At 43.2% G+C, this 14024-nt stretch overlaps 1 protein-coding gene across 1 annotated transcript in view; it reads right to left on the bottom strand.

Moving 5' to 3' along the window:
• Nucleotides 1–14024, bottom strand: part of LOC146589384 (ethanolaminephosphotransferase 1-like) — a 57398-nt gene that overhangs the window by 2370 nt on the left and 41004 nt on the right. The window contains exons 7-9 of the mRNA XM_085316262.1: nucleotides 9920–9968; nucleotides 7612–7792; nucleotides 776–958 (exon numbers count right to left, since the gene is read on the bottom strand). Coding sequence (XP_085172388.1) covers nucleotides 776–958; nucleotides 7612–7792; nucleotides 9920–9968 — 413 coding nt within the window. The remainder of the gene's footprint in view (nucleotides 1–775; nucleotides 959–7611; nucleotides 7793–9919; nucleotides 9969–14024) is intronic.

Genomic DNA, 14024 nt, shown 5'->3' with positions numbered 1-14024 from the left:
CAGGGAACGGCAACTCCTACAGCCCAACGGCAAAGCTTAAATGAAAGAGTGCTGCCCAAATCCCCGCTAAACAACACCTCTGCCATACAGGACGTTTTAGCTGAAAACAACCCACTGTTAAGATACTTTCCTAGGGATTATTTGACAATGTGCTGTAGAAAAACCAGGGCATTAACTGGGGAAAAATGAATTTGAGTAGTAATTCAGGTGGCAATAAATGACAGCACTGATACCTAGCAGACACACGAATGTGTTGGCAAGGCTGAACGACCTGGAAACCCATTCGTGTCTCCAGCATGAGAGATGCTCCCAGAGGGCCAGGAAAACAGCAGAAGTCTGGACATCTATTTTGCTTGCGGATACAAAACCAAGTTAGCCACCTCACTTTATGAATTTGATGCCTTTTTAGTTTGCAGTTTACCTTCCTGTTTTTCACTCAGGTGACCTGAGGAAGGAAAAAAGGGAGCGTGGCTGGGGGAACTGGTCCACACGCACAGATTGCTCCAGTAAGTATTACGGTGGAGCGAGGTTTGAACCGTCACTAGTTAATTCGCCGGAAAGGCTCACGTCATTGCAGCTGCTGTCCAGGCGAAAAGGCAGCTCCTTCCGCCTTCTTCTGCTTTAGACCGAATCAACCAAGTAATAGAAAAAATAAAACAAGGCGTAATTCCCGTGGAGGTTCCTGCCCAGCGCCCCGGCGGGCTAGCACGGAGATCGCTCCCGGGTGCCGCAGCCCGTGTAATCCCCCCCTGCCCTTCCACGAGCGCCCACTCACCACGCAAACGCCATAGTGCACGTGCGCGGCCGTGGCGAAGGCGGTGAAGATGGCAAGCGCCGCCTCTTCCGTCCAGCCCGGGAGCCCCGAGATCGCTGCGTAGACCACGAGAGCCAGCGGGAACAGGAACCAGTGGAAGAGCTGGGGCCTGGTGCCGCTCATCTGGCACACGATCACTCTGCACTGCGGGAAGGAAAGGCGGCGGGTGAGAAGCGCCAGGGGCTCTAGAGGAAGTTTGCCCCTTTGCTGCCGTGTTCTCCGTGGGGGGAGCCAGCTAGCGTGCAGGATGGGGCTTGTTTCCGGGACGAAAAGTGCTACGAACGATCACCTCCGTGCCTTGGGCTCTGTGATTCTGGAAGGACTTTATAAGTGATTCAAAACGTGCACCTCTGATGGAGACAAGCGCTTTGCCGGGCTACGCTTTACGAGCCGAAGTACAAGTTTGCAAAAGGGGAATTTGCCTGACATTTCAGGCTTTCACACCGAATCGTAAAGCTGCAACCCCAAACTGAATACGCCACCGCTTGCTCCCCGGCGGAGCTGCTTTCATCACACGGCAGGACAGAAACGTATTCTGCTTCGCCGGATGCCAGAGCGGGGCAGCAATACCTGCCTCTCTCCTTCTTTTCTAGCACTCCTTCATATACTCAAACGCCCCCAGGAAACACCACTCCCTGGGCTCAGCTATGGCGATCGGAGCCCCGACGAAGCAGCTGCGAGGGCAGGTAAGGGATCCCTCGCCGCGTGGCAGGAAATGAATGCACGATGGAGGATTCAACCGAAAACCCTCAGCCGCATTTCATGGAGCTCTAGAAATGCAACGAGATGAGCTCTGCCGAAGGTCAGATTTTCAAATAGTCAGGCAGCTAAGAGTTTTTCTCAGCTCCTTAAGATATCTGTCTCATTGCCTAGGCTCTTTACTGAAAACAGAATTTAGGCACATCTGAAATACTTTATCATTTTATATTTCACTCAGAATTTAAATGTGTTTAAAATTATGGTTAAAATAGTTAAAATAGTTTTTATATATATATATATATATATATGTATGCTATTCAATCCCTATGCAGTGCTTGGCGGTAACAGTAGGAGTCTGAATGAAACCACCATAGGGAAAAAAAATATGCGCTTTACTCCTTGTGCTGTGGAAGCTGAAGAATGCAAAAATAAAATATGAAAAATTAATTAACTTTCAATAATGTAGAGAATTCAGCACTTGTACCTAATATAAACATATTTGCTTATAATGCATTATCAGTATTGATTATGAATGAATTTTTTAAATAACATCAATTTTATGATCCTTTGGGATTTGTTCCAGAGACTATCAGGAAGTGCTAAAGCACTCTCTCTAGTATATGAATATACAGAGGTTTGGAGGTTTTTTTCTTTTGTTTGTTGAGGGGTTTTTTGCTGAATGATTGGACCTATCCAGCGAATGGATTTCAAAATGTTTTCAACCATTATTACACCATGTTAAGTACAGTACTCTATTTTACATAAAGATTTCTTATTAATGTTTGGAGCAATTCACCTTTAACATATCACAGAATCACACAAAATCAGACAGAAGGCTTGAGGGTGGAAGGGACCTCTGGAGATCATCTAGCCCAACCTCCCTGCTCAAGGAGGGTCTCCTAGAGCACATTGCGCAGGACCACATCCAGGCGGCCTTGAATACCTCCAGAGAAGGAGACTCCGTCACTCTCACAGCGAAGAAATTCCCCCTCACGTTCAGGCAGAACTTCCTGTGCTTCAATTTCTGCCCATTGCCTCTTGTCCTGTCACATGGGACAACTGAAAAGAGTCTGGCCCTGTCCCCTGGACACCTCCCTTCAGGTACTTGTACACATTGATAAGATCCCCCCTCAGCCTTCTCTTCCCCAGGCTGAAGAGGCCCAGCTCTCGCAGCCGTTCCTCATAGGGCAGGTGCTCCAGCCCTCTGATCATCTTTGTAGCCCTATGCAGGACTCTCTCCAGCAGCTCCATGTCTCTCTTGCCCTGGGGAGCCCAGAACTGGACACAGTACTTGAGATGAGGTCTCCCCAGGGCTGAGTAGAGGGGCAGGATCACCTCCCTCCACCTGCTGGCAACAGTCTTCCCAATGCACCCCAGGAGACCATTGGCCTTCTTGGCCACAAGGGCACACTGCTGGCTCATGGTCGACTTGTCATCCACCAGCATGCCCAGGTCCTTCTCTGCAGAGCTGCTCTCCAGAGCTGGTCAGCCCCCAGCTTGTACTGGTTCCCCAAGGTTATTTTTCCCTAGGTGCAGGACTCTGCACTTGCCCTTGTTGAACCTCAGGAGGTTCCTCTCCACCCAGCTCTCCAGCCTGGCCAGGTCTCTCTCTAAATGGCAGCACAGCCCTCAGGTGTGTCAGCCACTCCTCCCAGCTTGGTATCATCTGCAAACTTGCTGAGGAGGCACTCCATCCCCTCATTCAGGTCGTTGATGAAGAAGTTGAACAAGACTGAACCCAGTACTGAGCCCTGAGGGACACCACTAGCTACAGGCCCCCAGCTAAACTCTGCACCACTGATGATGACTCTCTGAGCTCTGCCTTTCAGCCAGTTCTCAATCCACCTCACTGTCCACTCATCTAACCCACACTCCTGATCTTATCTAGGAGGATGTTATGGGAGACTGTGTCAAAAGCCTTGCTGAAGTCAACGTACACAACGTCCACTGCTCTCCCCTCATCTACCCAGCCAATCATTCCATCATAGAGGGCCATCCGATTGGTTAAGCAGGATTTCCCCATGGTGAATCCATGCTGACTATTCCTGACCACTTTCTTTTCCTCCATATGCTTGGAGATGATATTCAGGATGAGCTGTTCCGTCACATTTGGAGGGAGGCTTACCAGCCTGTAGTTTCCTGGGGCCTCCTTCTTGCCCTTTTTGAAGACTGGAGGGACATTGGCTTTCTTTCAGTCTTCAGATGCCTCTCCTGTTCTCCATGACCTTTCAAAAATGATGGAGAGCAGCCTAGGAACAACATTCGCCAGCTCCCTCAGCATCTGTGGTTTCATCCCATCAGGGCCCATGGATTTGTGGGTGTCAAGATCTTTAACTTGATCCTTCTCAATCAAGGGAAAGTCTTCCTTTCTCTCTTGTCTCCAAGCTCTGGGGTTCCTGAGGGCTGGACTTAGCAGTAAAGACTGAAGCAAAGAAGGCATTCAGTTACTCTGCCCTCTCTGTATCCCTTGTCACTAGGGCACCCACTGCATTCAGCAGTGGGCCCACATTTTTCCTAGTCCTCCTCTTGCTACTGATGCATTTGAAGAAGCCCTTCTTGTTGTCCATGACATCCCTTGCCAGATTTAATTCCAAATGGGCCTTAGCTTTCCATGTTGCATCCCTGCACACTCTGATGATGTTCTTATATTCCTCCTGCGTGGCCTGTCCCCTTTTCCACATTCTGTGTACTTTCTTTTTCTGTTTGACTTTTGCCAGGAGCTCTTTGTTCATCCCTGCAGGTCTCCTGCCCCCTTTGCTTGACATCTTACTCAAAGAGATGTATCGCTCTTGAGTTTGGAGGAAGTGATGTTTGAATATTAACCAGCTGTCTTGGTCCCTCACCCCCACTTCCTTCTAGGACATGAGATTCCTCCAAGCAGTTCCCTGAAGAGGCCAAAGTCCACTCTCCTGAAGCCTAAGGTTGCAATCCTACTTATCGCCCTGCTTCCTCCTCACAGGATCCTGAACTCCACCATCTCATGGTCACTGTAGCCAAGGCTGCCCCCAACCTTCACATCTCCAATGAGTCACAGAATCACAGAATGCTTGGAATTACAGAACGGTTAGAAGGGACCTCTGAAGATCATCTAGTCCAACCCCCCCCCCCCCCCCCCCCCCCCCCCCCCCGGCCAAGCAGGGTCTCCTAGAGCATATTGCACAGGATCATATCCAGGCTGGTTTTGAATATCTCCAGAGAAGATATCCCAACTTTTCTGGGCAACCTGTTCCAGTGCTCTGTCACTCTCACAATAAAGTTCTTCCTTATATTCAGGTGGAGCTTCCCATGTTTCAGTTTGTGCCTCTTGCCTCCTTGTTTGTTTGTTAGCACAAGGTCCAGCAGTGTACTTCTCCTCGTTGGCTCCTCTACCACCTGTGTCTAAAAAGTTATCATCAGTGCTCTGCAGGAACCCTCTGGACTGCAGAGCAGTGCCTAGCAGCATTGTCTTCCCAGCAGGTATTAGTGTGGTTGAAGTCCCCGATGAGAACCAGGGCCTGCAGGCTACTACTGTCTGTAGAAGGCCTCATCGACTTTCTCTTCCTGATCAGGTGACCTACAGTAAACACCCACAACAGTTTCACAATCACAAGGCTGCAAAATGGAGTATGCTCTCTGCTTCTCCCTCAAGTCCTTAGTCCCCCTGCTCCTGAAGCACAGACTCACTCTAAAAGTGAGACAAGACCAGCACTGGAAGTTAAGAGCACTGAAGTCAGGAGACGCAGGATGGAAAGAGGCATCACTGCCAGAGGAGTTACATCCCGCACTTGTCAGTCCTTGTCGCCTTCAGTCTTGCAACGCTAGCAAGTATGCAGGGGGCAAGAGGACAGGGACCAGGCAGCCACAGTGCCAAGGAGGTGAAGGCAGAACTGAAGGGAGCTGGCTTCAGAGGAGCTCAAAATCTTTGGAAGGACCAGAGTCCAGGGTGGGCTCCTCCGTGGGGCCCGAATCCTTAACTCAGATTGGAAATCTTGCCTCCGAGGGCTTGCTAAATGGGAAGTGAGTTACACTGTGTGGGTATGCACTCAGAGGCAGGTGTTTCTGAGCTATCTCGATGATATGACACTATGCAAATGTCAAAGCAGAGCCTGAACTCCTGGGAAAGGCAGGCAGTCACCCCGGCAGGCAGTCCTGCTCTCACTGCCGGGGACTGGAAACAGTAGCTCTCCTCTCAGAGATAGGCAGTTTTCTTTTTCTGGCTGCCTTGCAAGCTTTTTCCCTTACTTTAACTGAAAAGATGGAAAATGCCCATCTTTCAAATCCTCATGCTGCAAGTCCTTCTTTCTTCCTTTTCCCAAGAGGCTGAAGCCTTCTTTGCTTGTTTTGACATTGCAGAGTTGAGAGGTCACGTTCAAAACCAGGCGCTTAGCTAAAAGCATCTACTGGGCAACTAAATATGTTGTTAAAGGCATGAGAAGTTCAAGATACTGGCAGGTAGAGAAATGTAGGCTGCACTTTGTGGTCTACAGAACAGATAATGAACACCCAATGTGTCAGAATATCATGCAGAAAGAAAGCATTGCTATGACAACCTTTACTCTGTTGCTGAAGGAAAAGGGTGTATAAGGTAGCAGAGGAGGTGGTAGCAGAGGAGGTAAAAAAGGAAATATGGGCTTATTTTTGCTTTTAAAATGTTATAAATTTCAATCTAAAACACATACATTTTTAATTCATGTAAACCTCTAATAATACAGTAGTTGTTTTGGTAAAAGGAAAAAACAAGGCCTTAGGAATATGCATTATACTCAACATCTAATAAACTGCAGCCTACTAAGACACTTCTGGTCTGCCTTACTATTTTTTTTCCGCAAGCATCCTGCCACAATTGCTCTTGCTTGTTTAAAAATGTATATGCAGAACCTGCCATCTGTCAAGCTCTGGAAGCACTTTCCTCACTAGTACAAAATTGTATTTCTCATTTAGGAATATGTGCTCTTCTCTTAAGAGAAAGGGATACAGTAAGCAATGAAAAATTCACACAATAAAACTTATAATTCATGAAATAAAAATGTCAGTTCTTGCAAGATTAAGTCCGTAAGAGAGAACTGTTTGATTTTGGAGCCTCAGAAGCACACACTCATAGAATGCACCTAACAAGCATCACAGTTCTGATTTCTTTTCCATTCCTCAATACAAATTTCTAGTGGGATTATGCTTTCCATTTTAAAATCCTGCATTTTCAAAGATCTCTCTCACCATTCAGGGAACTCTAAGACTTTCACTTTCTAAGTTGGATGTAGTGGTGCTCAGTGACAGGGTTTTTTAGATGGTGTTGGAGACTATGTTCCTAAAATAACAATAGTCCCAATCCCTCAGGGTATTTCAGTGCCAACCGGAGGAACACTTTTGTACCTGGCTGCTGCTCACCCCGCCTCTCCTAGCAGCCAAACAGGAAAGCCCAGGGTTACCTGCAAAGGCCAGCTTTACTGTCTGGCTTCACCAACGTTTACATTCCCCCGCTGGCATTAAAAAGAGGGAAACTGGTCACAGTGATGATGTTGTATAGGAGAAACTAACCTCTGGGCAGAAAGCCACTGCAAGGCCCCTGTATCATTAAATGTTTTTCCCTAAAAGCTGCTGTCAGTGGTACCTCATACTGAATGGTGAAGGGGAAATACGAGATCAGTTGAACTGTGCCTGCACCACATTAATGGGCAGAACAGCAGGGAAGGCCACAGCCGCTCCTGCTCTTGCTGGTAAATCTGTGTCTGTATTTAGCTTTATTGTACTTAGCCAAGTCTCTGGTTCCGCTTATGAGTTGGTGAATATCTGTTATATCTGTGGAAGTAAAGCCTCTCTAGGGTTGTTCATAAAACTCTGGGGAAAAAAAAAGAAAGAAAGAAAAACTCATAAAAATTTTATGCTGTCATAGAATAAATATCCAAAATCCAGTACTGCAAGTTTCACTACTCTGGATAACTGCTGCAGTGTGGTTTATATTTACAAGAGAGAGCATAACACAGAGGTGGAGGAGCAGTGTAAGTGATTCTGCTGAGTTTTAACTACAGTTCCCGTTCCCTTATTTTTATTCATGTAAAACTAGAAGTCTCACTGACAGAAAGCTATCTCTAAATACATACCATCACGACAAATATACTTACAATAACATTTGAGAAAGTAACCCCAACCATCCACAAAAACAATCTTGGTTGCTTTGCTAATATGTTGCCTGGTGATAAAGCAACCCAGACTGTAAGAAGAATGAACAGCAACAGAGGTGACACAAGAGGTAGCAGTCCTTCATACAAAGAATCATTCTTCAGTGTTTTCTTTAAATGTGCTCTGTAAATAAATACAATGATTTTACGGAGTAAGAAAATTTATCCAGTCTATTTCCCCACATTAAATTCAAACTCCAGCCTCAAGAATATATCTCACAAACAAGACTACCTGTGCAAACATGTTAGATACCCAGATACTTGAAGACAATCTGTGAGATACCCTAGTAACATTTATTTCTGGGCTAAAATTACGTTTTATTCATTAGCTTCTGGTCAGCTTCACCTATTCATCACTGTCTCACAATAAACTACTAAGCTTGCACAAAGTGAGCTGCAGTAGCTCTGTTACTCTTGTTATCATCCAAAGGCATAGCACATAGACTTGCTGTGAATTTAAAATATATAAATTTGTAGATCACTAAACTTCATGAGACACAGAAATGACTTCAGCCAATAAGGCCCAAACATTTTCAGAGGCAACAGTCATGCACACGACTGGCAGATAGTGATTTTGTCTACGTCCAGAGTGATGCTGCTACATCATCCTGCAGCAAACTTGCCTAAAAGTGGGTTGTTCTTTTGTTTTTTTTTTTTCCTAATTATAGTACATGCAAATTATTGATTTACTGTGTCTTCTTGGATATTTTCTTGGATATTTTAAGCTTCCTTCTAACGGTAGTCACATTACAGGTAGTAATGATGGACTGTATTTTCTGTCAGCTAGGGAGAGGCTAACTGCAAGATCAATAGCTTTTGCATCCTTCTCACTCAAGTAAAATTCCTATTGAGAGGCTACTAAATGAATGGAAGGTTTAATTCACTAAAGTTCACTATGAATAAATCAATTCTTCATAATCGTGGTTCAGAAAATTCTGTTTGATGTGTACTGGGAAATGTCTTGTTTAAAATGTCTGAGTATTTGTGTTTATAAAAAGTAGCTAGACAAAAATCCAGTAAGTATTTCCCTCATTCTAAAAACCAATATTCTTCCAATAAAATAAGACTTGAGAACTGGTAGCATGATGAAGAACAGGAGAAGGTTATTGGAAAAACTCAAATTCTTCATCATCAAATAATTTGAGAGTCCAAGCAATCTCGATGGGATGTTTAGAATTACTGTGCTCTTCTGTTTCAAGGAACGAGAAATCCCACCAGAAGGCCTGAGAGAAAATAGGTCAGATCATGACATGAGAAGGAAAACACTACACCAAAGTCCTGAAAGAAGAGGGAAGAAAGCAAAAACTAAGCATTCCTCAGATTAAATGATGCTGCTAGCGGGCCTTGGTGGTGCCAGAGGTGCTCTCCTCCCCCTCCAGGTTTCTCTGCCTTTCTGCAGTTCCCTCAACCTCTCCTGCCCCAGATCTCCTGATTTTCCACTTCTCCTGCCCCAGATTCAAGACTATTCATGCTTTTATAAACTACAGGGAGTACTGCAATGTGAAAAGGGTGGTTTAGGCACTATGTATTACTGTTTTGTATTCTCTTCCAAATTTAAACATTAGTATTCATTTCTACTAATTCCTCAAGACAGGGAGTGACAGTCCCTCCCCCCCCCCCCCCGCCCCAGGACACGTAGACTCTGAGAGACCTGATGTGACAGATGAGTGAAATGAGTAAGCAAGTATGGAAAAAGGCAGGACAGCATTAATACAGGCCATCAAAGCACAAATTAGCTGTGGATAAAATTTCTAGGTGCAGTAAGCTAACTGTTAGCAGTAATCACAGTTTGCCACCTGCCTAGCCTGTATCTGATAGCAGACATCTGCAGACTTCATATGGAGAAGAGTTTTACAGATGGCTCTGAACGACAATAAACTAGTTGACAGAGTGGAGCATGGCCAGCTGCAGAATTTTACCTACAGCAGGTAGAATTTACAAACCACACTTGACTGCAAATAAAATACGCTATCTTTAACTACAGAGCATTCATCAACTTACTATCCAGGTGGGACTGACTGGAGAATGACATGGGAAAGGAAAACTAGAGAGTTATAAACATGGAAAAGAAGCCAGGCGGATTCTGAAAACTTGACCACAGGAAAACCCTACCGCGCATTATCAGGACAGGATCTGGCTGAAAGAAGCTAGGCCATTTCAAACATTACATTTATTTCTCAAGTGAGGAAATCATTAAATACACTCAGTTAAACAGGAGGGGATAGAAATTATTTAATGCTAATACACTTACCTGTGAATGTTGTATAGTGTTTGTGGAAATGAAAGAAATAAACTGAAGCCTGGAAAAAAAAAAGATTGAGATGCAATGATTTACAGTCATGCAGTGAAGATGGCCTCACAGGTTTCTCCCCTGATAACAGAGACAGTCTGATATTTATAACATGACTCAGTACTCCTGTCCTCAGTATATAAACTGAGTTTAGAGGATATGGGCAATAACATAGCTTCCCTTATTTTTTCAAAATTTAGTTAGTAGAAAGAGTTGCTGATGTTCCTGCGTAATGAGTGACAAGACCTGGAAGAGCGTTAGCAATGATGCTATAGTTACTAGGTAGGATCAGGCATCTGCAGTACAGATCCTCTGCAGGAGCCGAGGAAGCTCCTGGCCCTGTTTTCCTAGCTGCTCTTTGTTCCTGGAGAAGGAAACAGGTCTGACATCAAACACTTTCAAATGGGATAGGGCAGGACAATTAACAACAAACCATGCGGCCCATATTACTGGGGAAATTATAGCCTTATAGTTTAAAATACTAATTCACCTAATGGCCTACTTTGCTGATATAATGACCATGAAATGACTTCATTGTCACAGCTCTTGCCATAGCCATCATTTGAATGAGCGATTTTTTTTTTTTAATAGAGTTGTGACCTTCCTGGAGCTAAGAGTTAAGCAGCAGAAGACAAGGAATTTTGTTAACCACCTCTGGGATCACCAACGTAGCAGCTGTGAGCCCTCAAGCTAACCGAAGACCCCTGCACGAGGCCCTAACATGCACATTCACAATATTCTGGTACCTCTAAGGGACAAAGACAAATATCCAGCAGGAAGTGCAGATGAAGGTGAAAAACAAAGTGCCAGTATTAGTCAACAAGGGGGTGAGAAAGTACATAATTCTTCTTTGGTCTGTGACACATTCGCTGCTCTGTGTTTCCCTGGAGGAGTCTTTGTTTTGGTTTGGTTTTTGCTCTTTTCTAGGTATCAAGTGTTTTCCACCTGGTCCGTTTGCTGCTTGGAAATTCTCTGTGGAGCATATTTCTACGTCTTTCATATTATAAGGCCTGAGGATTGTCATAGGTGCACTAAACTCATGCAAAATTAGTATTTTGTTACAGGGTAGAATAGCAGTCTCTGATGATGTAAACTTTTTGGTTTAAACTTTAAAAAAATCCCAATTACAAAATAGCATAATGTTTGTCTATACAGAACACAACCAAACTTTTATCTCATTTATGGAAATAAGGTAAATTAAGATGCAGTAAGAATGAACATAGGAAAGACCTATTTTAGATTACTTTGTACTGTGGCCAACATGGCACAGTAGGATTGCAAGAAATGTCAGTGTTTACCATTCAGTACTCATCACAGAAATACCTAAGTCTTTAGCATGCTCCAGTCAGCCCAGCACCTAAAGACAAGGAAAACTAAACCACCAAGAATACTGGAGATCAGGACTGTTAGAAAACAAAAGCACGAAGAAGAGATGCAATAGGTAGTGTATAATTCCAGCATTTTTTATTATCTTTTAAAGAGGAAGAAACCAAGATGTGGAAAAAGAATATCCAAATGAAAAATTTCAGGTATTGCATTTTTATGTGTTTAATTACTTGTGTTATTTCCTTTTACAAAAGATTAGAAAAGGCGCTCTGCTGCTTTTCTATGGCAGTATCTCCATGGCAGCATCAAATAGCTGAATGATATGCAATTGAAGTAATATCTCAAATATTTTAAAAATATATTTATAAAATTCTCAAGCTTAGCACTTTCAAAATTATCTGTGTTTAATGTGCATTGCAGTTAGCTATGTTTTCTATTAGGCAGGGAGGGCTAGCTCAATAAAATCTTGAGTTACGTACAGCAGTTCCAACATCTGTATCACATTAGAGCAGACATGAGACAAAACATTGACTCTTGAGGTTAAATCTAAATTTCCTGCTGCAATCCTGAAGTTTGATTTGTTAGGAGAAAAGCAACCAAGAGGAACAGAAATAGAGACTAGAACTAGAAATAGAATTCAAAGACCAATAGTTGCCAACAATTTGTTATTTTTATGAAGTGCCATTTTAGTTAAAAATAACACTTTGACCACAAACAATCCCCAAGTTAGCCAAAAGTCACTTTCAGAATGGGACCATTACACCAGTTACTCCTCTGCATTTTTATTCCCTTTTAACTGAGTGAGAGCTGAGGATGCAGCAGGGAAAGCAAAGGGTGTTTCCCCTTTTCTTACGGGATTTTCAAAATTCCATCATTTCCTACAACATGTTGCTTTCCCATCTTTCTTTTTTTTTCTTTTTTTTTTTTTTTTTGGCTGAGGAGGCCTGGTTTGGGGGCTGCTTTTGGAACTCATTAAGACTGTTTTTAATTGGCATTAAGGATTCCTTTGTGCCCAGGAGCTAAACTGCTGCTTCCGCATTGCTGCCATTCCCTGCTGGTCTTGGGAACAAAAGGTACAGCCCGGAGAGCTAACCTTACGGCTATCGCTCTGGCACTGAACCACCTCCAGTGCTGCCCAAGGGAGGATATTGGTACTTTAAAAAAAACGTCCCAAAAGCATATATTTTATTTTAAAATTATTTTTAAAAATCTTACTGAGTGCATATTTTCAACATATTACAGCAAACAGAAGTAGTTGAGTGTTTATTAGAAGTATTATTGCTGTTGCAGTATTTTTTCCCTTTAATATTTTCCCCCATTTTCTAGCTGACTTAATTCTTGAGACACAACCGTAACAAAGAGGCCTGTTTTAAAAGCAGAAAAACTAAAGCACAGATGGGTGGCACAGACACATAAATGGAATTCCTGTGTCACGCTCGGCTGAAAGTATCAAGCCCAAAGCCTAGGATTTAAGTACAGTCCTGTGCCCATTTGTGTGCCTTGTACTATCTTAACTCCCTTTTTTAAGAAATAAAATAAGCATTTGCAAAGCTGTTTATCAGGAATTATTTTGTCTGTATTAAGAAAAACCCAAACAATGCATTCAGTAATTCAGGATTAGAGATAGGTCAGAAATGAAGCTATTTCTGGCTTTCCATACAAATAAAGATCTTGTGTGTGTGTGTGTGTGTGTGTGTTCGAAAAGATAATTTCCATCAATTCTGGTGACAACTTTAGTTTTCATTTGGTGCTTTCAGATTCAGTTCCAAAACAATTCTGTGTTACCTGTGTAATATTTCTAAGTGAAATCAAAAAGAAGGCTATCATCTGACAGATACCGTAGTATATCTGTGCCCTGCGTTAGTCTCTCACCCTAATCCAATGGCAACATACTTAAGCTTAACTCCATGAGGGCATCTTAACCATGCGCTATCCAAAACCTGTAGACTGCTGGCCTATGAGTCCACAGCACAATGTACTTACTTAGTGTGGCTTCTGTACCTGAATTTAGACATTTCTGTAAAATACGGACTTCTTTGTTGTACAGAAAGAGAAGGTAAGTCCAGACATGAAGTCCTAACACTACTGTCATTCCAGAAAATGCTCTTTCAGTAGCCAACAAGAGAGATCTCTCGTGACTTTCAGACAGAGGTGGAAAAGTCTAGCTCAGGTAACCAGGTTCCTGAACATACCAAACTTCACAGATTTTAAACACTAAGTAAAGAAGCAACTGTACACCTGAAACACTATTTTAACAAATTATATCACTTCAAAGGAGGAATTATGTTTATCTTAGCTGTTTCTTCTCCATTCCTTTCTAATTGCAAATCACATTTGTTGCTATGTTTCTGACAAGTGAACCATCCTTACACTGTCCTAAGAAAACAGTAGTAAAACCAGCAGCTGAAATAGTTTTTAGTAATTGTATCTTCCTGATATTTCAAAGTCCAAAACTCAGACAGTACAATATCCTGATGTCATTTTTAGGTGGACACCACACTTGAAGCGGAGAGAATTTGTTCAGATAAGGATCTTTCCATTCCTCTTCCCATCCCCCCAACAAAAAAAGTCTTCTCAGAGCAATAAAATTTCCTCCCATGTTGGCTGCAGTGAAGAGCTCTGTGCAGACCTTTTCCTTGGAATATTGCAGAAGTTTAGCTCAGTAAAAAACAACTCTTTTAACACTGAGCAGTTGTAGTTGCATTTCAGGCTACAAAATTAACGTGTCGCACTCCTGTCT

Source organism: Rhea americana, unplaced genomic scaffold (genome assembly GCF_003343005.1).
Source record: "Rhea americana isolate MKP2758 unplaced genomic scaffold, rheAme1 scaffold_46, whole genome shotgun sequence".
NCBI lineage: Eukaryota > Metazoa > Chordata > Aves > Rheiformes > Rheidae > Rhea > Rhea americana.
Note: the sequence above shows the minus strand (reverse complement) of the source record. Positions and strands in the feature narration are given on the sequence as shown.